This window comes from Cheilinus undulatus, linkage group 1, assembly GCF_018320785.1.
Source record: "Cheilinus undulatus linkage group 1, ASM1832078v1, whole genome shotgun sequence".
In the NCBI taxonomy this organism is placed as follows: Eukaryota; Metazoa; Chordata; class Actinopteri; order Labriformes; family Labridae; genus Cheilinus; species Cheilinus undulatus.
This window is the reverse complement of record NC_054865.1, coordinates 18,232,224-18,255,101: the sequence shown is the minus strand read 5'-3', so window position 1 is coordinate 18,255,101 and position 22,878 is coordinate 18,232,224. Positions and strand designations below refer to the sequence as shown.

The following is a 22,878-nucleotide window of genomic DNA, read 5'->3' as shown; positions in this document are numbered from 1 at the left end:
ATCCTACTGAGCAAATGAAAATCTTTGATTTTTCTTTCTTTTTTTTTATTTTATTTATTTATTTTTTATTATGAATCATTACTAACTAATAAAAATAGCTTTTGACTACATGGAAGTAGTTACGTTGCTAATCGTTTTACATTTTCCATTACTCTGGTGATAGTTGTTTCTGTGGTTTTATATCATTATCATTTTTTCTTTATTGAACACATGCGATGTTTGGTAGCATTTTCCACTTCCGTATGTGATTATTGTTTGTAGATTAGTATGAGGCCTCCAAGTGTTCAAAATTAGGAAGTGCATATCTTATTGAACAAATAGAAACATGACATACACTATATGTAGCCTTGGGGAGGAGACTCATTTTGGCAAACTTTAACCATCCAGTAGTTAACATGCGTTTGGAGAAGTAGCAGGACAAAAGACGGTCTGATATTGTATCTAACAACACATATAAGAAGGGAATGTCTTTATTTCATATCAAACTGATAAAGACAATCTGACTGTAGACAGTCTACAATATTTTAGCTGAGCCCTAGCCACAGTCTCAGTGTGATAGATTAGATACACATTGTTTTTAGTCAACAAAGTCACTTGAACATCAACAAAGGGAACTGAATCAAAGGATACAGCCTGTTGGCTAGTTAGCACCCTGTTAACAAAGCCAGCTGTCCTGTGGTCTCTCCAGGATCCAGTACAAAAGATTGATTTCTTTTATGAACCCATGGTGAATTCTGGACTGAATCATCATGGAGGGAAGGAGTTTGCAGGCAAAATGAATATCACCGGACTTCACATCCAAATAAATTGACTTTTATTAGCAGAAGGGATGTTTAGTTCTCCTCCAGACTTGATTCAGCAAGAGTTGATTTACCAACTTGCTCAACTGACAGTCCATCTATCCATCCAACCATTTTCCTCTGCTTATCCAGAGCTGGGTCTCAGTGACAGCAGGCTTATCAAGGCAACCCTGACATCTCTCACCCCCATCGATGTTTTCCAGCACTTCCCGGGGGATTCCGAGGCATTCCCAGATCAGATGAGATGTATGATCCCTCCAGTCAGTCCTGGCTCTACGGGGTCTATTCCCAGTTGGACATCCCTGTAAGACCTCCACAAGGAGGTGACCAGGAGGCAGCCCAAACAAATGCCTGAACCACCTTAACTGGCTGCTTACAAAGCAAAGGAGCAGAGGCTCTACCACGAGTTTCCTCCGGATGTTTGAGTTCCCAGCCACCCTCCTGAGGAACCTCATTTTGACCGCTTGAACTCACAATCTCATTACCCAGAGTTCATGACCATAGGTGAGGGTTGGAATGAAGATCAGTTGGTTAAGTGAGACTTGTGCCCTCTGACTACTGATAGTCAACAAAAATAATGGCTGTCTGTGCAGTTAAAGCACTGTAGTTCCCTCCAGGGGGCTGTCTATTGCATCATATGTTTTGTTGCTCTGATTGACTTGTAATTAATGTGATAGAACTTTCATGAAGTTATCTTTCAAGAGGTTCTGCTCTTCCCAAACAATGACTTTAGGTGGTTGCCCAAATGGATGTGGAATATATCCCATGCAATGGATATTTGAAACTGTCCCTCTGGCAAGTAAACTCCGAATGAAGATACAAGCTAGTCTGTAGAAACTTGGTCTCCTAAATTGTCAAGCAAACTGTATCAGCTGTATTTACCAAAGCATGCATCACTTTGATTTTTGCTATTCTTTATTTTCAAGTTAATGATAGAAATTAGTGATATAGAAGAAGAAAATAATGTGATGCATCTGTCTGTTTAATATCGTCGTCCTGTGTACTGGTATAGACATGAGCTCTTATAAAGGTCGTGACTGGTAATGTATATGTTTGTTCATTAAAACCTTCCCAAAAATTAGCATAAAACACAACACAAATTATAATGAACAGGAAGGAAAGCCCCAAAGTACCACTTAGGCGAGCAATTAGCATGCTACTCCCCCATAGGCTATCAGTAATGGAGCTAACGCCTTTAACTGCAGCTGAACACTGAACACAAACCATTTGTTTGACAGTTCCGATGAGCTTTAGGCTAAAATAACATACGAAGGAGCTCATTACAATTCCTGTTGCCAATGGCTAAGTTTGTCACCCTGGCGTCATTAAAAAAAAGAGCTAACCAAAGCCCAGTAAGCCTTAGCATGTGCTTTGATACAGTGCAGGACCAAATTTACTCAGATGCACTCAGAACCTGGAGGGAAAAAAAAAAGGTGAGAGAGAAACAAAGTAGGGGTTGGAGGGAATTGTTCTGTGAAAATAGAGGTGGTAGGTGAGTAAGTGAGAAAAAGAGAGGGAGAGTCAGACGTAGAGGGAGAGGAGGGGTGGCAGATGGTGACATGTTGATTTATGAGCTGCAGGGCGTTTCATTAACCATACTGAGTTTTACTGAAACAGAGAGAGGAGGAGAGAAAGAGCGACAGAGTGATGCAAAATTAGGGGACACCGACAGATAGAAAGGGAAGGATGAGGAGAGGGAGGAGTGGGGAAGGAAAATTAGGTTTAGGGGAATAATGCCAGACATACTGTGATACTACACTTCTTTATTTGAGCTTTTGCTCATTTTCACAGTGTGCTCTCCTCCTGTCACTCAGGCTCCTTAATATTTATGTTTTCTATCCCATCAGCACTCTCCAGTGTACTATAGCTCCTGCTTTGGTTTCATGTCGAGTTGTCTCCTCTGACTGGCATTACATGCAGAGATAGAACAGTACATCCCCTCAGCTCTTTTTCTTTGGCATTCCTGCCACCTGCCGACCTGTCACCACCAATCTGTGGAGGTGTCCCTGGCTGCCAAATATAAGCAGGCGCAGTTCACATTTATATCCCAGCTGTGAGTTTGTATTATGAAGTGCTTCAGAGTCCTAATTCTCTCCTTCACACTGCAGTCAAAAGTAGACTACACTTCCCAAACTACTGCTTCTCTACTATTTAGGTTAACCCTTACTGTTCTTCTTTAAAATCTTCCTACAGAGGTATTTTTTTCTAACCTGACCATTACTTAGCAGAGAGTTTCTATATGTTTTATATCCCTGTAATCCATATAGGCAAAGCTATAAGGCTATGTGTTTATAACATAGTTTTTATAAAGCATAGTAAAAGTCTGATCATTTTAGCATTTTTTCCCGAATATAAACACATAAATGGTTTCAAATAAATTAAAGTTACTTGAAGAAAAATAACATAATGTACCAGTGCACAGCAATTTCTAAGAAGCGGCTTTAAGAGGAAGATATGCCTGACCACTTGCTCAATGCCACTGTTGTGGCAAGAATTAAAGATCTCATTTCAAGGTGAGCTTACCAAGATATTACAAAGTAGCTCATAAGATTTGTTCAATGATATGAACAAAGTATGTTTAGATAGTTTCATGTGTTAACTGCTGCTCTTTTCTGTTCTTTTGTCATTTTCCAAGTGCCTAAACTCCATAGATCTGTACCAGCCAAAGGATAAAATGGCTTAGTAAGATACTGTATGCCCAGCTGCCAGGTTTTAAATCTTTTATGTAAACTAAAATCTACAAACATCTCATGCAGCTAGACCATGCAGCCTGTCATACAAATAATGTATCTGACGTCAACAAAAGTAAAGCATTATAAGAAACTTAAGCAACCCGTGGTAAAACTAATAGATGCTCTATGCACACAGCAGTCTTGATTGTTCCATTTCACTACAGTTAAAACTGCATTAGGGATTTCTGATGGCTAGAAAAAGTCCAAAACCAGTCTCCATATCAAGCCTCCTAGACATGAGAAACATTGCCTTTTTATTCACACAGATGTTCTCTATTGCTCCTTCTCTCCATTCTTAACATTTACTATGTTCCAAGTACTTGTTTTTATAAAATATGTCAAAATTAAGCCAAAAACATGGTTATTATGTTGCTTCTACAGCAGTGGTTCTCAACTGGTCCAGCCTCAGGACCCACCAGGCTGTCTTACGACAGATCATGACCCAAGTTTCTAAAAAAAATTTCTACAACACATATTTAGTAAGTTGAATATGTTGCAGTTTGGAGGATGATTGGACCGTTGGACTACAAGACTAAGACAGGCACTCAAAGTTATTTTCAGGAAGTCCTTTTTTCACTCATGGTGCAAAAGTGTTGACCATCTAAAACAACAACAATCCATCAGAAAGATGAACAAAGGAATCCCAGCAGTGATCTCTGTACAACATTCAACATCTAAACTCACTTGATCACATTTAAACATATCTAAACACAAACACTCTGCCCCAGGGCATCATGGGAAAATCCTGCCTACATGTCCCCAGACTTGAATCCCACCAATCTGATCTATCATCACTGCCATGTCTTCAGTTAGCAGTTCATCTGTTCCTGATTGTTAAAAAAGCCATTTATCACTAATTTAAAATACCCACAATGCATCACAGGGGACATTTATTTATGGATAATGTAGAATTTTGTAGTTTTGAAACACAGAAAGAAACTGAGTAAAGGAAACAAAGTCAGGCTTAGTTATGTGGATAAACTTTGGAAGATTGGCTGTCATTACCTAGATTATTCTTGTTTTGGAAAAATTCAGTGTCTTGTATTTTTAACAGAAAAAGCACAGAAAGGAGCACCCTCCAAACAAAAAACTTTTTTAAGGTGCCTGACCAAAAAAAGACGTACTAAGAAAGGAGAAATGTCACAACGGACGCGTTTTGACTTAGTCTTCCTCAGCGTTGTGCGTGTGACAACGCTGAGGAAGACTAAGTCGAAACGCATCCGTTGTGCCTTGTTGTCTTGAATAAAACTACCAAAAAGGACATTTTGAGTGCTGACACTTCTCCTTTCTTGTATTTTTAACAAAAGAAACTGACAACAAAATTAGATTTACTAATGTCAAGCTAGAAACAGATTATCGCAGATTAAATTAAGTTAAATTTACTTTTGCCCAAATTCATTTTTCTCAGTGTAAGGAAAGAAGGATTTTTGCAAACTATTCTAAAAAGAACACTTAAACACTTGCATGATGTGTAAAGCACAACATTTCTGCTACAGAAAAATATATATAACTGATTTTTTTAAAAACATTTCAGGTTAAAGAAATATTTCACCTTCTGATATATTACTGTTTAACCTGAGTTAGCTGAATTCTCATCCTTAGAGTCTATTCAGTACTCAGTACTTAAAGTAAACTTTAAATGCAATACTTTTTACTGGAGTAAATTCATAGACCAGTACTTTTACATAGGTAAATTTTAACCAAAGTACCTGTACTTTTACTTGAGTACAGTAGTTGTGAACTTCTTCCACCTCTGTTGGTTAACAGTGTGATGCTGGTTTACAGAATGTGGCTACATTCAGCAGTGCACTGCTGGCCCTCAATCCTCTTTGCAGGTTAAAGTTCAAATTCTTGCGCTTTCAGGAGTGCTTTGGTTATTTGTGAGTTTAGGCTTGCACAGTGTGCATATATTTTCATCCCAATTTTCTACATCAAATCAGTGCTAAACTGCTATGTTTGTATGAGATGCGATCAGTGCCATCACAGCTACAGGAGCAACCAGTGACAGGCGGCTGCATTTATTTAGGGCGGAGCATTTGACGAGGATTAAAGGCCTGAACTGATCAAAATTATGAATAACACTTTAGCCAACTAGTATTTCTGGTGCTGACTATTGAGGGATCTGACATCGACTGTTCAGGCAGCTGATCATCCACATTCTCAATGCAGAGCCACGTTTAAGTGAAAGCAAATTAATTTAAAACATTCTCATAGATTTGAAAGCATGTTCAGGACTTCTACACACAAGCTTTTCAGATGGGCACAGACGCCTAGTCAGCTAAAATCTTTGTCTCCTTCAGTCTCTAGCAGCCACAAATCCAACCTCTACATCAACTCGCTCTACTGTGCTCATCTAAATGTGGAGGGAAATTTTGGACCACACAGGCAGATTAGATTGAGCAGTAAGAATAGATATGCATTATCTCATTATCTTTCTTTTCTTTATTTTTCTTACAATTTAAAGAAAAGAAATGTCTTCATAAAGAGAAAACTAAGTCCTGCAACTTTTGGCTGACCAGAGATGTTTTTGTGTTTTAAATCTAATCTTCCTGTTCTTTCCTCTCCTCCTCTCACTCCCCTGCTATTTTTTAGCTTCTTTTTATGCATGACAGCACCCCAAACCAAGTAGCAGGCTCACATAAATAGACCTGCTGTTTCTGACCCAGTGCTAGAGGAAAAGAGAACACGTATACTGGGGCTCCTGGCTTTTACTGGAGATTTCTAGGAAACACACTAGTTAATGGCCTCCTCTGTTTAAATGAACCTACTGTGGCAGCATCATTTTGAAAAATATAAGTAAAATTGGAACACTTTTCACAGCTGGAGACAAACTCAACTGTGAATAAGCTAGTTTTATTTTTCACTGAGGGCTGTTTTTTCCCCTCTGCCGATGCACAAATCAAAGAGAAGCTCGAGTGTATCGCTTCCCACAGGTGCTAGATGAGGATTAAACCACTAAATACAAAAAGTAGCATTCCAACACTTATCTTTGTCACAAACACCTTTGTAAGTTGTGTTTCATCACTCCCTGGAATTGTGGCATAACATTTTTGATGGTTCAGTATTAAAGAAGTGCCTTCCTCAGCTCTGCCTACTGTTAAGGAGCCCCTTAATAACAGCTTTATTTTACTGCAGTATTTTTGCTCCTTGTATGTAGTGTTTTATAAGGTTCTCCTCAAGCAAAGTTACCTGAAGCACAGTGAGTTTTTTGCAAGCCTCACCTGCATCCAGAAAGGAAATGTTGAATGTTAAATCAGCATGTATTTGCAGCGCCTGGCACTTTTGGTAACGAGACTGGCCTCATGTATTTTCAGAGCTGGTCAGAAGTGCACTGTTTTCAACCTCTACCAGACCAAACACTTTGAGCTCATGTTTTTATTCATGCACTGTGGCTTTGTTTCTGCTGTGTTTTGATCGACAGGTATATGATGGAGAGAATACTTCATCCCGTCTCCTTGGAAACTTCACATATGATGGCATGATGGGGCATGTCATCAACAGCACTTCAAACCGCTTGTGGCTGGAGTTCAACAGCAACGCCTCAGGGACAGATCAGGGCTTCCGCCTCACATACACAAGTGAGTTTTTGAGAAACTCAAATTAAATATAATTTGTTAAGAACCTGGACGGCAAAATACATCTCCTGCAATGCATTATGGGCAGGGGGTCTCTATACAGGATTGTGTGTCGACGAGTCTGGTTAATGTTGTGTTGTACTTCACAGCTATCCTCATACTGTACATATCAGTGCAGCTTTACCTCTGGATTTTACTTTTTCTTTTCTTGGTTCTAATGGAATTTTGCTGTATTGTTATCCAGAGTGTCGCATATTAAGCCTTTAAACATGGCCTCAGATTGGAGGAACTCAGGGACACATGCAATTTTGATTAAAAAGAAAGGAGGGGGAAAACACAAGGAGGGTAATTTCTCACCTTTTTTAGTAGCTCATCATGGGGGCTTTTGTCAGTAGATGAATTTAATTGAAAAGCAGAATGGTGGTGATTGTGTGAGATTGCCCTCATGAATATATCCTGCATCAGCTCTGGGTCTCAGTCAAGTGTTTCTTCAGAGCTACAAACCAGAACAAAAAAGGTGTCATGTAGTACAAAACTCCTGAGACTATAGTCTTCCTCCGTCAGCACATTACCAAGCTATTTCTTTTCACTTCTGACAGCTACAAAGAGATCAGCCATCACTTTTTACAGCACTTTCTGTTAAGGTTGAAGTCCACTGTGCAATGTTAGCGTGTACAAATACTGAAAAATGGAAATAAGCGTATGAATCCCAAAACACATACACACAATCTTCTCACTTTCCCTCACACACGCTTACACACCTTAAAGACTTTAAAGAGACTCTGTTAAGAAGGCACGACCAGCTGTTGTGTAAGTCAAAAAGGCTATTAGAAGAGTATTTATCTGCAAGTCGTTAAAAGGAGGTGAGAAAGTGGTGCATCTGGAATGGGAGAGCAGCCGGATGGAGGGATGAGGTAAGATAGGTATACGGATACTAGATGGATGCGCTGTATGTCAGTTAAACCATTAGACAGCCGTTACTCTTCAGGTCTTTAAAATGAAGCAGGTGACACCTTCTGTGAAGTTCTGCGGCATGGATGAGCTGATGGACTGATAAGAGAGATTGATAGAAGGTGTTAACAGGCGTAAAAAAGAGAAGTATCTAGTGATAGCTTCTGAAGAAGGGTCAGAGACTGGGTAAAGCATCTTTAATGATATTGAGTGTTACAGGCTAGAGTTGAGTGATAAGAGTTCAAACATCTGCTAAAGTCATTAACAAGAAACCCTAACAGAAGATAAATCTATTTCACTGAAAAGGATGCAGAGAGGGTAAGAAATGATGTTCTGTTTGTGTAAGAGGTTTACAAAAGACCTTCTGGAAGACCACAGAAACTGGAGAAAACAAAAAGCCATTTTTTCAGGCTGATACAGTTCAGACATTACAGAAAACCTTTTGTTTAACCGAAAAATTCAGAATTTAACTTTCAGATCCAAAATTTTAGCTTCCCCTCTTTGCTTAATAAAGACGCCACACATGGTCTTTATCAAGAAAAGTGCATTTTATCATTCAAAATTTATTTAATGACTTTATTTTTGACAATATAAGATCAATACATAGATGTCTCAGCAATATTGTGATTGTTTATTATTTATTTTAATTTTCAGTTGGTGGTCAATGTAAGGTTAATAAATAGCATCAGTCTTTTAAAAGTCATTTTAAATCTGAATCTTTGGAAAATAATGTCTCCACTTAGTTGTTTCATAAGTTAGCTTATATAAATCAGTCAATTTACCAATACATTTTTATTCTACCAATTCCTAACAAATATGGACTCTACTTTTTGGTTTGTCCTTCCCAGCTCTCAGACATTGCTAGCATAGCAATGAGTAACATTTAGGGAATTAAAAGAGGGAAAAAAAAATCCTTTTTAACAAACGACAATGAATAAACAGATCTGACAATGTCAGTAAACAATGGTAAATCTACTGTATGTTTATTACTAGCAATTACAAGGCTGTAATGTGTTAATACTTATCTTAAAAATACATCTCATTATCAAAGTCTTACCTTTAATTCACCCAGAGCATAGGTGGCCAATCCTTAACGTCATCATGTAGAAATCCAAACACCAAGAGGCGCGAACACTGCAGACCGTAGCACTAGTACTTTTATTAATATTTCCTTGTTATTACAGTGTTATGTTTTAGTCTGAATAAATTTTACTGTGCTGTGAGACTCAGAGTAAACAGAGACAAGGCATGTCTGCTCCATCCTTGCTCTCTCGTCACTGAGAGCATCACCTGCATGTATTTAATCATATTATTGAGAAAAGTGTAAATTAGGTCAAGACAGCTTTCACACAACCAAAATATATTATAATAATCATAGTCCATGCTGTGCTCAACAAAGAAAGTAAAAACTAGTTCAATCAAACTCTTCTTTAAAAATACTCTGTAGTGGTCCATCAAAATTCTCTTTAATAATATCCTATAGTGGAAGACAGATCCAACATTATCTGAACAAAGCAGCATGGGCCCATAAACAAATAAAAATTGCAGTGAAACTAGTGCATAATGGTGAAAGGTGGATTTTTTGGCACTGTAAGGAGCGCGTGAGTGAAGCAGCAGTGTGGTGTCAGTCTGTTTTTTTCTTTAGTTTGTGAATGTTCCTGCTGTCGCAAACTAGCAATCGATGTTGTATGACCACACCTTCATTCACAAGTAGCTCCTCTTTTGCTTTCAGAAGTTTATTTTCTTTGACATTCTTACGGTTGCTGTTGTGGTTCACCACTGGAGCCTTTGCAGCAGCATAAAGGGCAGAACAGGTGGCAGATCTAAGTTTGCACATCGCAATTGGGAATCATAAAGAGAACCATACATGAAGATGTGCATACGTGAAGTTTTATTAATCTGAAATGTTTTGGGCCCACGCCAGTTTTGAGTTGTACGCGCATGTGCTATTTAATATGGATTCCATGCACTGTTTTATAAATGAGACCCATGGTCCTTACTGGTTGTAACTTTGAACTTGATCAAAATGAAGGATTTAAGCCTGCTCTTAAAAGTAGAGAGGGACTCTGCCTCCTCAGCTGGGTGCTTTTTCCACCCAGGAAAAAAGCTGAATGCTGGACTACATACAAGAAGAAAACTGATTTGAAGAATCAGTTTACAGTAAATGAACTGTAGCTATAATCAAATCACTTTTTCTTGTCTTCTGACCACTGAAAGTCTTTTAACAAGGGGTAGACTGATTATCGGCCTGGCCAATCACTGATGCCAATATTTTCACATTCTATTTTCCTGATGATTTGCCTAAATCAGTTATTCAAAGATGAGCTACTCTACCGCAAGGTGTGTCTTCCCTTCTGGCTTGGTTTTCTCCCTCTACAGTCTCACTCATGTCCTGCCCACAACACTGTCTGACTGGCTTGATGTAATAAAACTACCAGCCAATCATCACTAAGGCCTCTAAGTGTCACTGACACTTAAAATGTCAGTGACACCCAGCACCCAGCATCCACCCAGCATCACTTCCTGTTTCATGCTGTTACTGTGTTGTTGACAGTGCAGCTAGTGCTAATTGTTTTATTTTCCTTATTTTTTAACATACATACATTTTTCTTCTCAGTTAAGTACATTTTATTTACCATAACAAATGCATGTACAGTGCATTTATTAAATTTATTAGACCACTTGTCATATTTGTCTCAGAGACCATCTAGCCTCATGACGTTCTTAACGCGAACTCTTTCATTTTCAGTGAGCTCTCTACATTTTACCATTTTGAACAGGAATGAGGGATTTCAAACTGATTTCACCCGAATTTGAGCCGGCTCACTGGGTTTCTCTGAGAAGTCAGAAATTAATCAAGCACAACATTCAACCACTAAAACTAATTTTTCTCTTCAGGAATGCAAGTAAATAATAAATAATATAATTATAATATAATTATTAATTATAATTTGACATATTAATCAAGAAATATTAATGTGCTTTGCTATTTTTTCCGGTTTTTTTGTAAATCAGTCATTTTGAAAATTCATGGATAAAAATAATAATTATATTTTAGCATTAAAAATATCATTTTGGTTAAAGAGCTTCTACATCTTGGTGTATTAACCATTGCAGAAACATAAAAAAAGATTTTGCTAATTACCAATGCTGTTAATTTAGGGCAGCTGTGGCATAAACCTTACTTTGGTTAGGGTTAGGGTGGTCTAATAAATTTGTTAAGCACTGTAAGTTCCAGATATCAGTTATTGGTCATATACACTACTAATAATGGGTGTCAGTCCAACAATAGATTTAACACTAGATGTTACATTCACACACTGACGGCAGAGGATGTTACGCAAAGTGACCACTAATCCCACTGGTACATATTCACTTGATGCTGGCCATGTCATGATTTGAGGCTCAGTGTCTTTCCTAAGTACACTTCGACATGCTGACTGCAGGAGCTGGGATTGAACTGCCAATCCTCCTACCACTGAGCCACAGCTGTACAAAAAGTGGTTCACTGAAACTTTTCCATTCAATGTCAGTTTGGATATTTCTGATCCAAAAGGATGTATTTTTATTCATCAGAGGTTGTCCTGAGGGAAAGAAATGTCTAAGTGACCATTGTGTCCATGTTTATGCAGCCAGGAGGGCTTATCTACAAACACAGAAATCACGGAAGGCGCTGTGCTCATCCAGGTGCACGCTGTATATCTGTCTGTGTGGAATCTAAAAGTATCAGTGATACATTTTTTGATGTTTGTTTTCTTTTTCCTACAGTTCTGTAAAAGATCCGCATTTTCAAGCATAAATACAACTGCAGATGTTGCTCACCACACATCATCAAAGCTGTTAACGATGGAGAAGTGCGTACAGTTACTTCAAGTGTCATGGAAACATGTACAGATGGAATATGCAGAGGAATTCACTGCAGCTTTTATGCTACATCAAGACTGAGTTAAATTTAAAATTTCTGCAGGAAACTGTGAGAAGCAGTGGAATTCAAGAGAGGTTTCATTTACCTTACGTGCTCTTAGGGCTGAATCGGTCTATTTGTTTATGCAGTGTTATAATGTATAACCAAGGGTACCTAATCTGAATATGTATCTGCATGTCTTTTTTTAGGCTTTGACCTTGTACGCTGCGAGGAGCCAGGCATCCCCAGCTACGGCTATAAGATCCAGGACGACGGTCATTTTGCCAACACTTTTGTCCTTTACTCCTGTAACCCTGGATACAGTCTTCATGGCAGCAGTACACTGACCTGTCTGAGCGGGGACAGACGTGTCTGGGACAAACCACTCCCATCCTGTATCGGTTAGTATGCGAATACATGTTTAAGTTACAGGATCATCAATAATTAAAAACAACAAAGGCTGGATTATTAAACAGCGAGGTTTTTTTTCATACTATTAAATAAAAAATAATGCTGTAAGAAGCACTAGTGGAAGCTTCTCAAAACACAGAACCTAATTATTTAAAACAAAGAGTGAGTAAACTTAGTGATTGAGTCAATACAGGTGTATTCTGGCTGATTCAACACTCTGTGGGTAATTACTAATTCACCACTGTGCATCACAACAGCTCTCACTGATCCATCAACCTGTGCACACAGGGCTCTCTGTGCTTGGACAGCAGGTTGTCACCAGCCGTGAGATTTTAGTGCACCTGGCGTCTGGGTATTTTAGGAATGGCATGGTTATGGTGCAAAAATAGAGGATGACAGTCTAAATTGAACTTTGATGAATTTATAATGTAAGCCAAGCTACTTTCTTGTACCCTGAAGGTGCTCGCAGAATTTATGTCAAGGACTCTGACAGATACATTAACTTTGTGTTCTATTCTCAGCATGCACCACAAGTAGAATATTCCATCAGGAGGTACTTGTTTTAGGATGCTAGAGAGTTATGTGGTTTAAGACAATATTAGCTCATCAGAAATTGTCTCAGGTTTTAAAACTGGACAGTGCAGACTAAATGAAGGTGCATACATGTGAGGGTTAATGTTACAACCAAAAATAGATGGCTTCATTCTTTCTTTCTTTTGTGTCTACACAGCAGCAAGAACTCCACCTGGAGAAACCAAACCATTGTCATCTAAGCTAGTTTACTTAACAACACACCAGCTGTGATGAAATGACTAATTATAATAAAAGTACCTCTGGTAGTCAGAGTCAGATTTGAGATCATTCTGCCTGAGGGCCCTATTGTACACCCTGCACCAAGCATTTTGTCCTGAAGCACAGATGCCTTTCCTGTTTTCCAGCTGATACAGTTGTAATTTTAACACTGTGCGCTTACATTGTTCAAATAGCAAATGAACTTGTTGCCCCTGTTTGTACTAATGGCTTTTGTCTTAATAACAGTGGTTCCCAAACTTTCTCTGATGGGTCCCCCTTTCGCTAAAGAAAATTTTTTCAAGCCCCTGTCCTCACCAATGACATCAATGTTTTAACATATTTAAACTTTCAAACAAGAGTCTCACACATTAAGCCTGTGGCAAAAGGAAAGAATGACTCTCCTCATGACCCACCATTTAATGAGTGAAACTAATGGTAAGATTGATCATAATATCATCTTGTCTCTGCTATGAGATGTCTGGTGTAGATTTATTGGCAGCCCTAAATTTTCCTGGAAGTCATCTAAGTAAATTTCCCATCCTTTGATAGCAGTGCAAAATAACATACATTGATTTTATGTCGCCCTGTTAAGCCCCCTGCTAATATGTACAAATAAATGTTTCATAGAACAGAGAGCTGAGGGACATATATTTTTTTTCTGATTCTGTTTTGCTCTCCTCAGTGTATACTCCCATCTAGTGCATTTAAAAGCACACACTGACACACTTCCATGCACCAAATGACAGAATTGAGAGAAAGTTAATAAAAAAATTTTACAACTGGACTCTGACTGGAACAAAACATGACTGAACAAAGAGAATAGACAAAACATGTTTACAAAGCAAATCAATACAGAAGGACATGAATGAATACATCTCTTTTACTCCATTTTCCCTTGACATTTGGAAGAAATATGGTAATTTCTTAAGGGATTTTCTCCTGAATCCCAAAAATCCCACATCATCCGTCAGACTGCCATGGCGGTTCTAGTGTTACCTTTGGAAAACCAGCTTTGTTATTCAAAGAAAAGGAAATGCATAAGCAGAAATACTGAAATTTACTCATCATAATGAGAATACAAAAAAATCTTCATTAATTTACTGTATATCAACTTTGGGCTTCCATACATAGACTTTTTTCCCTTCATGAATGTATACATTCATGACCCACTGGAAAGAGCTTTGCGACCAACTTTTGGCTCTCGACCTTCCAGTTGAGAACCACTGATATTGATAATAAAAAACTAAAATCTGCCATTTAAACACCATTGTGCAAGTCAGCATACATGCTTGGTTCTTAGAGGAAGCTGACACTTGGATTGGCCGGATTCATATTACTCTAAAAATACATCCATAATAACCCATTCAGTCCCACTTCTTTGTGCTCTGTGCCTGGAATCATGCCCATATTGTGCACCTTCAAAATGGAAAATTTAAATGTAATATGTAGACTTCAAAATGTAAATGGGCATGACCCAAACTGCTGTGCACCATGCACTTCAGACAGCACACCTTGTTCCGTTGAAATAGAGCCCTAAGTCTTCCACAAAGAAGGCAGAGAGAGACTGCTTGAAAGTATCAAATGATTGTGAATATGATAATATTGAATCCTAAACAGTAAATCAGCCAAATTAAAAACCACAGACGGTATTGATTAAGTCTTAGTTATGTCTCCCACTGGTTTCTGAAGAGACGTTTGGAGGCCAAATCATGGCAGTCGCAGTAGTTGCAAGAGCTGAAGTCAAGGCAGGCCTTTAGTATTCTAGCAAACAGCAACATTTCGCCTACATCGCTAGTTAAATCTGCAGCACTCCTAATTATGTTGAACTCTTAGCCTTACCAAAGTAAAAACTGATGAGTCATAAAAATTAAGGGATTGCACCTGGCTGTCAACAACTTTATATCCTTTGTATTAAAGGGCATTTTGGTTGCTGGTAGCCGAGTGGTGGAGTCCGATTAGCCCATGTGCAAAGGCTTCTGTCCTTGATGCAGACAGCCTGGGATCTAGACTGTAGCTCCTGTCCCGTCATTCCCTTCTCTCCCCAGTGGCTGACTCTATTCACTGTCCTGTCTATCATAAAGGCACAAAAGCCAAAAAAAAATCTTAGATTAAAACCTTTTTTTTTTTTTTTTAAATCATTTTAATATGCATGCTAATAAGGCCTCCAGAATTTTGGAGCATTCACAAAGTGGCGTAATTTTTTAACTTCAGAGTTTGCTGGTAAAACAACAAAGTACTTTGACTTCTATTGACTGAATAGAGTAGGCAGCATATAAATAATGGTAACATATGCCATGGCAATAAATTTCTAAAAAGGGGACATAAAAACAACTGTTACAGGCTGTCACGGTCTTACAAATCTAAAATGAAAACCAACCAGTCTTGTAATAAATTATTGGAGAGTTTGTAGAAAAAGCCAATGAGATCTTCCTGGAAGCATAATATAATAATAATTAGCCTTTTAAGTGGCTGCTGCTGTGCACTCCCACAATATCAGCCTTGTATTTTTTGACATTGAAAATGGAAAAAATAAAGGTTTCTCAGTTGGCATATCTAGAATATATTTGAATATTTCCCAGGTTTTGAGGTGGATGAGCTGCCAGAGGGCAGATTTAGCTTTGGTTGGCACTTGGCAGCTCTTAATTAGGTCGGAGAGGAGTGTGCCAAACATTTCAGGTGCTGTGAAAAGCTTTTTTTATTTATTTGCTTACAGACCTGTGAAAGTACTTTTGTGTTTTAGATATGGCACGTGCAACCAGCGACTCTCAGTCCTTGTTGTCATTCAGCAAACACCAGTGAGGCATGAACTCGACAATTGTTTGTTTGTATTGTTCCTAAATAGCTATGAAATCCTTGGAGCAAAGTTGCCTCTTTTAAAGCCCTTAATTCCTACATGTCCATAAATATTTTGTGGCTTTGCATATTTTACACATTAAAGCAATTTCCCTGTAAGCACTGCTACCTTGTAGGGTTGATGTGAGCACTTGGCACTTGTTAATTTGGAATTCCCTGCTGCAGAGCCAAACCCTGTGTCGCTGTAACCTGCCAGCACACCTGAGCTCTTCGAGGCGGGGACATGGCCTGACGTGGTTGCTAATGGCAACTGGGTAGAAAGTGTGTGCATGTGGGTATGAATGAGAGCTAGTGCATTTTTGGTTAGATGTGTGTAAATCTCAGGGTGTGAGTGTGTACCTCTGCAGTCAGTCATTAATTTGTAGCTGCTCTGTCGCTGCATTGTTTCAGGTAAGCAGCCAGGAGAATACTTTCCAGCAGAGCCCTGGGCTAACTACTTCTATAGCTAGCTTTGTACCTCCCTCCTTTTTCTGTCTGTTGAGGCGTTTGACTTTCTGCCTCCGTGACCGTCAACCTCCCTGTCTGTCTGCGTCTGTCCCACATCTGTATGTATGAGCATGAGATGAGAAGATGGCTTTGCCTCAGGCTGTATCTATACCATCTTCTCTCTCTCCTAGTCAGAGTGGGTCTGCCTCTGTGTCTTTATGCACTCTGTTCATACAGAAAACATGCCATACCTTTTTTTTATTCACATAGGTACATATCTGCTATTTTTTCACCCTTTTCTTTTTCAGAAAGCAGTTGTCATTGGCCAGCGCTCTATAAATTACTCCTTTTTTTTCATCCTCTTGTGATTTTGCCTATAGCTTTTAGCAGTGGTAAATCAGTATTATTACTGTCACTGGTATAACTTCTGCCTCAGAATGGATTTATACAACAGTGTCATGTACTATAGCATAGCAGAGTAACATGAGACAGACAACAGCTCAGTCTTAGGCCCTCCATCAGCATGTTTCACGCCCATGAAGAGAGGCTGTAGGCCTCGATGTACTGGTCGGTATCAATTCTTGGTCTTGGCACTGATTGGTTCCTGTCTTCCCCCATTCTCTCTCTCTGTGTTCCCTGTCTCTCTCCAGCTGTCCTATCAGAATAAAGGCAAAAAGCCCCCAGAATAATCTTTTAAAAATATATATGTAAAATAACATTTTGAAACTGCAACATAAAGCCTGTCTGAGGCTTTAACTCACATTGTACTCACACTGCAATGGCAGATTCCTTCTTGAGCCCAGTGCTGCAGTCAATTTTTTTTTTTTTTTTTTTTTTTTTGTAATGGTTTCAGCAGTCATCTAAAAGTGCGTTTAAACTCACTGATAAAAGTCAGGCCAGATATACTTTAAAAAAATGTAGTCAACTTTTTGCACATTTTTTTAACGTAGATTAGCCAGATTAATTTTGCATAATATACTATTTAGTTTTTTAGTTTGTGAACCAAAAAAGTAACATGTACTTGCAGTTTTTTTTTTTTTTGGGGGGGGGGTGGACAAAAGTAGTCTTTCTTTAAAGAACTTAATTTTTCGTGTTTGATAAATGTGATTTTAAGGAATCCCAGAGTAAACTAGGTTGTAAAATCAACCAAGTTTTATTGTGTGGATTACACAAAACTAGACTTTATTTCTGATACTTTGTGCATCCTTAACACATCTTTTACTGTACTAGTAGAATATGTATTTAATGGAGTTTTTACACTTCCTGATTTCACTTCACAACTTAGGTGATCAAAGAATGCAGAAGTGTCCTTGTGAAAGACTGAGACAGACAGTCAAACTTATTGTCAGGAAGTGCTCACTTCACTCATGGTGCAAAAGTGTTAAACAACAAAAACAGCTATAGTCCAGCAGAAACATCAAAAAGGAATCCAAGCTGTGATAACTGTCAAACAGGCAACAGCTAAACTCCCCTGAAAACATTTCAAATCGGAACGCATATTATCACATGTAAAGACTCTGCCCGAGGGCATCATGGGAAAATTCTGCCTACATATCCCCCGGATTGGAAATCCACCATTCTGATCCACTATCACTGCCATGTCCTCAGTCAACAGTTCAGCTATTCCTGAAGCTTTTATTACTAATTTAGAAATACCCAAAATGCACTATAGGGGACGTTGAAGGTTCACGGGTAATGCAGTATTTTGTGTTTTGAAATACAGAATGGAACTGAGTAAAGATAACAAGATCTGTTTTTCTATGTGACTTCACAAGTAGGTGTAATTATGTAAAGATAGAAACTTGCATTTTTATTGTTGATATCACAGATTAGATCAAGGTGAATGTACTTCTGATTATAAGTGCTGATGACTTGCTTGTTTTAAGACCATGATGATTCAAAGAAGCAGTTAAGGTCAGAGAAGCAGCTGTAAACACCATAGCTCCATGCACTGACAGGCACTTCTGCTAAAGCTTAGTTAAGCAATGATCAACGTGCTACTTCTGACTACTGCAGGTGCAGTTACAAACTTGTAATCACAGAGATACTTATAATAACAGTTTTCATGAGCTTATGCTCAGATTAGTTCAGTATGTCATCGTAGGCTTGCTTTAGGAGGGGAATGGGGGTTGTAATACTTAAACTTGCATGTAAGTGCATTATCACTTTTACATACCATTTCCACAAAGAAGAAAAAAACCCTGATGTAAGCTGTGGGCCATATTCCCCAGCCCTGTAACCGCCTCTACCTGCTTTCCGTGATAACAGCAGACCTCTCAGGTTTTCAACCACCAGAAAAAGAATGGTTTTTATTGTGTGAGTGGGTGTGTGCATTCAGACGTGTGCATGCCCTTACATTACTGAAAGTGTTTTCAAGTAAGTGGCTGGCCTTGTGTGCTATTATCTACTTCTTCCTTTGTGTCTATGTGTTTTATGTGAATGTGTGTTTGGATTCATTTTGCCCGGGGTTATGCGACAGCAGTAGGTTGTCATGGTATCGTAGATTGCAGAGCTGTTTTAATAGCACCCTCTTAACTCACACAAACATGCGATGCACATGCTGACACAAAGCCTTCTCTTCACCAAACTGTTTTCTAATCAGCAGCGATCTGCTGGCTCAGTGGGCAGCCATGCATACCTTGTACTACCATGATTAGTTTAAAATCTGCTCCCAGCCTTTTTCCCCTGCGAGCTGCTATCTCCCCTGCTCTTCTCCACTGAAAACAATATAAAAATAACACAAAAAGTCTGTTCTCCCTTGTGCATTAAGCAGCTTGTTTCATGAAACTTTGAACACAATAGGGAGATCCCTAAGGGGAAACAGTCATCAAAGTTATTTGCCAACCTTGAAACTGTATAGCAGGAGCTCGGAAAATTCAAGGTTGATTTAATGATTCAAGCCTTTCTAAACCGATTCTCATTCAGGTCAACCTTCACACCTCACAGTAATTTACAGCAAAGTAGAGGAGCCGCCTCTTATGGAGATGAACTGAAACAGTAATAGGGAGGGAAAGAAGATCAAGAAATATGATCCAAATTATCTGGTTGCTTTGAAAGGAGAGATTTCTGAACGTTCAAACAAGGGGACACGGTTAAAATCTGACTCGTTGAAAACCTTTCCAAACCAGAAAGGTATGATAGCGACATGAGCACAGTGACATGAAATATGGATATTTAAATCAATTATCAACATAAACACAGGAGACATCCTCAGTAGCATCAGACTGTACTGCTGCTATATGGTTGCAGATGGCTGCAACACAAGAAAGACAACCGTTAGGCACCTTTGGCACTGTAGGTAGAGTCAGTCATCTCTCACCCAGAAGGTTGTGGGTTTGATCCTCTTCTCCTACATTTACATGTAGATGTGTCCCTGGGCAAGACACTTAGCCTCTGATTGTTCTCACTGCTGTGTGAATGTGTATGGATGCATGTGAACGGGATTATTTAATACTAATCGCTAATGTACAAACAACCTTTGCATCAGTGATTGAATGTGGGGTGAATGGGTGAAAAGGGTAAGTAGGACCTGAGGTGTAAAAAGCATTTTGAGTCATCAGACAACTAGAAAAGCACTTTAAAACATCCAAGTCCATTTATCATTTACCATTTATGTATTTATTCACTAAATTTAACAGTCAGTTGAATGCTAGAGTGATACTTAACCCAAAATATGAGTGGTTAACCTCACTGTGACTCACATATGTCCTAAAGTTTATATCCTTACCTCCAATATCCACATACAGCGACCGTGGCGTGATCCATCATCGAATTGTACTGTGGAGCAAATCACTCCCTCTCTTGCCTATGAGAGCAGTTCCACTGCCCATGCTCACCAGCAGCAACGCGTCCCTGGAGCGCCACTCTGGGATCGGAATACACTGCAGGTCTATTTTCAGCGCCGCCTGCCGCCAATTCCTGACAATCAGAAAGCTCTAAACAGGAAGTCACAAGCGTAGAATATCCGGTTATTTTAAAATACAACACAATGTGTGGACTGCTGATCCTACATCATCACTATATCAACATTATGTCTCATCCTGCAGCGAGAGCAAAGGGTCCCTGAGAGGTCAGTGGGTCACAGAGCTACAATGGCACCATTGATGAGGAAAAGTTAATTTTTGAGGACATTTTGCTAAAGAGTTTTACATAAAACCACAGATCCTTTAAGCAAACATTAATCTTTTAACTTTCTAATGTACACACCCAGTGGCGGAAGCAATATTATGGAGGATGATAAATTAACCCCAAAAGGTAAAATTGTCCACTGTTAACATACTTTTCCTGCATTAACTCGCAGCACTCTAGACATGCTTCCAGTGGGCGAGGTCGCTCACCTTTGGTCGGAGCAAACCCCCGGCACTTCGGTGCGCAGTGCAGTTGTCATATGTGGAAATTGCGGGTTAATCCAAGGCCTTCATACATACACAGAGGGGAATATCGAGGCACATCCAGGTGCCTAACTTTAAACTGATCTTCTGTCCTGTCAAGTTGAAGATAATGTTCAGCACCTTTAAGTTTAAAGACACTCTATGGCCTCAACACAAACATCAAATATGACTGCTTTTACTCCCCCTATTAAACTTACTCTTCCTCTACTGGATTGATTGGTGAGGACAATAAATCAAATGTCAGAAAACAAACATGTTTCTGCACCAATATTTTGGTATCTGCTATTTCTACCCAGTCCTTTGTCTGTGTTCAGCCTGAAACCATGAAGTCTTATGGTCTGTTCTGAATCTGTGCTCGCTGTGACATCACAATGAGTCATTATCAAAATACCTGCCCCTTATGTAGTCTCTCTACATCCACAGCCATAAAAACACACAGCTGCTTTCATGTCGGCACACCTCATAGATGGGAAGAGTGGCGCAAGAGTCTTGTCATCTGCATTTAAAGAGACACATGGAACTGACCATTAAAGAACGGCTGTTTAGAGGTGGTTCACACAGGGTCGAAAACTCCTCCGGAGCTTGGTTCACGTTCTGTTTTTGACCACAGCAAAGCACAGAGGTTTCATTTAGACCAGTGGTTCTCAACTGGTTAGACATCGTGAGAAATCACAACCCAGATTTTTGAAAATGTTCAGCAACTCCAATTCATTTTTACAATTTTTGTACCCCTAATGGAACATATTGAACAAAGAGATGAGAAAAAAATAATTTGTTTTGTTTCTGTGTCCTTCCTTACAGAGGGACACACATGTATTTATTCTATTTTACTCCATTTTCCCAAGACAGCATGGAAATTCTAGAGGAATTTCCCTTTTATCTTGGAAAAACCAGCAATGTTAAAATGAAAAGGAGATAAATAAGTAGGAAGCTCCAGAGAAATACTGAAATTTACTCATAAATGTTGGAAACCTTAAAATACATTGATGAGTTTACCCCTATGTCCAGTTAGAGCTTCTTCCACATTTTTTCCTGGCACACATTCACTGAAAAGAGCTTATTTCTGGGTCCTGACTAAATCAGTGCTTCTCACTCACCAGTTGAGAAGCGCTGATTTAGACCAAAGGTGACTGTGTTCGAAGGTAGAAGAAGAGAATGATCTGACACCTTTAAACAGTAAATGATCTCAACTGTTAAGTATTCTTGGACAATTCAGATCCCCTCCAGGATTAGTCATCAAACACCTCAAGAGCTGTTTCAGCTAAAGAAGACCCCACTTGACCCAGTTAGACAGAGTCTAATTTTAGCTTGGCTAAGCTTAGGTCATTGTAAATGTCTCACTGGGGAGAGACCAAATAAAGCTGTGAAAACTTCCATCTAGAAAGAAGCACTTGTAAATAAATCATCAAAAATGAGGAAAGCTTAGTCATAGCATCATACCCTTAACACATTAGGTCTGTGGACTCAGCCTTAGTAAATTGTGTGACTGGTTGGTGTAAAAGTGTTTGAGTTTTTGGATTTTGTTAATGTGTTTACTTGGTTTAGATAATGAATCTGTATCTTTGACTGGATTTGTGTATTTAACAGTTAAAGCTAAGTGAAATAGCAGGGGTATTATGTAATGTGTCCCCCTTTGTCTGTGTCCTTGAAGCGGAATGTGGAGGTCACATAACTGGAGCAGTGTCTGGACGGATCTTGTCTCCGGGATATCCTGCTCCGTATGACAACAACCTCCACTGCACCTGGACGATCGAGGCTGACACAGGAAAGACTATCAGGTAATTATGAAGCAGTGGGATATACACTGGTGCTGCTGAGAGGATGATGATGGCCTGCAGTTATCTAGAGCAAGTGTGTTTTTACTCTCTTTTTTTTATCAAAACAAAATAAAACAAGACAAGTATCTGAGGAGGTGCTTTGTTTTGGCCTGGATAGGGTTATCTTACAGGTTCAAACGATGTTAACGGGATCAGTAAGAGCCTTATAAATGGCAAAAAAACAAAATCATCCTCCCTCCAAACAGGCTGTAAGCTAAAAAAAAAC

At 39.0% G+C, this 22,878-nt stretch overlaps 1 protein-coding gene across 1 annotated transcript in view; it reads left to right on the top strand.

The window, feature by feature from the left end:
- Positions 1-22,878, top strand: part of LOC121512451 (CUB and sushi domain-containing protein 1-like) — an 821,118-nt gene that overhangs the window by 605,511 nt on the left and 192,729 nt on the right. Inside the window, exons 25-27 of the mRNA XM_041791732.1 lie at positions 6,954-7,110; positions 12,172-12,363; positions 22,487-22,613. Of these exons, the coding sequence (XP_041647666.1) occupies positions 6,954-7,110; positions 12,172-12,363; positions 22,487-22,613 (476 nt within the window). The remainder of the gene's footprint in view (positions 1-6,953; positions 7,111-12,171; positions 12,364-22,486; positions 22,614-22,878) is intronic.